Raw genomic sequence first — 708 nt, forward strand, 5'->3', positions numbered from 1 at the left:
TGAACCGCTGCGCAAGTACAGAGAGCAAGAGCTAGTGAACTTGAGAGGAGATGGGAAAAGAGAGCTTCAGGAATGGGACAGAGTCTATGATTATGCTCACTACAATGATTTGGGTGATCCCGATAAGAGTCAACACCATGTTCGCCAAACTCTTGGAGGGTCTGCTGATTTCCCTTATCCTCGTAGGGGAAGAACTGGCAGAGAACCCACCAAGACAGGTTAGACTATTTTGTTTCTTCACATTCTGTTCGTGCTTTGAGTCGAGTTCTTGTGCCTTTGATTAACACTCACGCATACAACAGATCCTAAGTGCGAGAGTAGGCTGAGTCTTCTTACAAGCATAAATGTTTATGTTCCAAGAGACGAACGGTTTGGTCATGTGAAGATGTCCGACTTCGTTGCTTACGGTTTCAAAGCCTTGGCTCAAGTCGTTAAACCTGTGCTAAATTCCAAGTTTGATGATACCCCGGGAGAGTTTGACAGCTTCCAAGATGTACTTGACATGTACGAAGGAGGACTTCCAATGCCTTCAGGATTGATCGAAGAGATAAGAGAAAGCATTCCTTCTCAGATGCTGAAGGAAATGTTTAGAACTGACGGTGAAAGAGGCCTCAGATTTCCAATGCCTCATGTCATTAAAGGTAAATTTCTTCTTTTAAGCAAGTGCTTTATTTTTCCTCTCACATGTTATGTTTTTTTTTTTTTTTT

At 42.5% G+C, this 708-nt stretch overlaps 1 protein-coding gene across 1 annotated transcript; it reads left to right on the forward strand.

Moving 5' to 3' along the window:
• Positions 1-47: 47 nt before the first annotated feature.
• On the forward strand, positions 48-641 carry LOC112094841 (linoleate 9S-lipoxygenase 6-like; the record flags this gene model as incomplete). Its single annotated transcript, XM_024176558.1, has 2 exons — positions 48-218; positions 303-641. Coding segments are annotated over 2 exons (510 nt in total), but the record flags the coding sequence as incomplete, so codon positions are not given.
• Between the last annotated feature and the right edge of the window lie 67 nt (positions 642-708).

The sequence above is a fragment of the Morus notabilis genome, unplaced genomic scaffold (assembly GCF_000414095.1).
Source record: "Morus notabilis unplaced genomic scaffold, ASM41409v2 C11292125, whole genome shotgun sequence".
NCBI classification, from domain to species: Eukaryota; Viridiplantae; Streptophyta; class Magnoliopsida; order Rosales; family Moraceae; genus Morus; species Morus notabilis.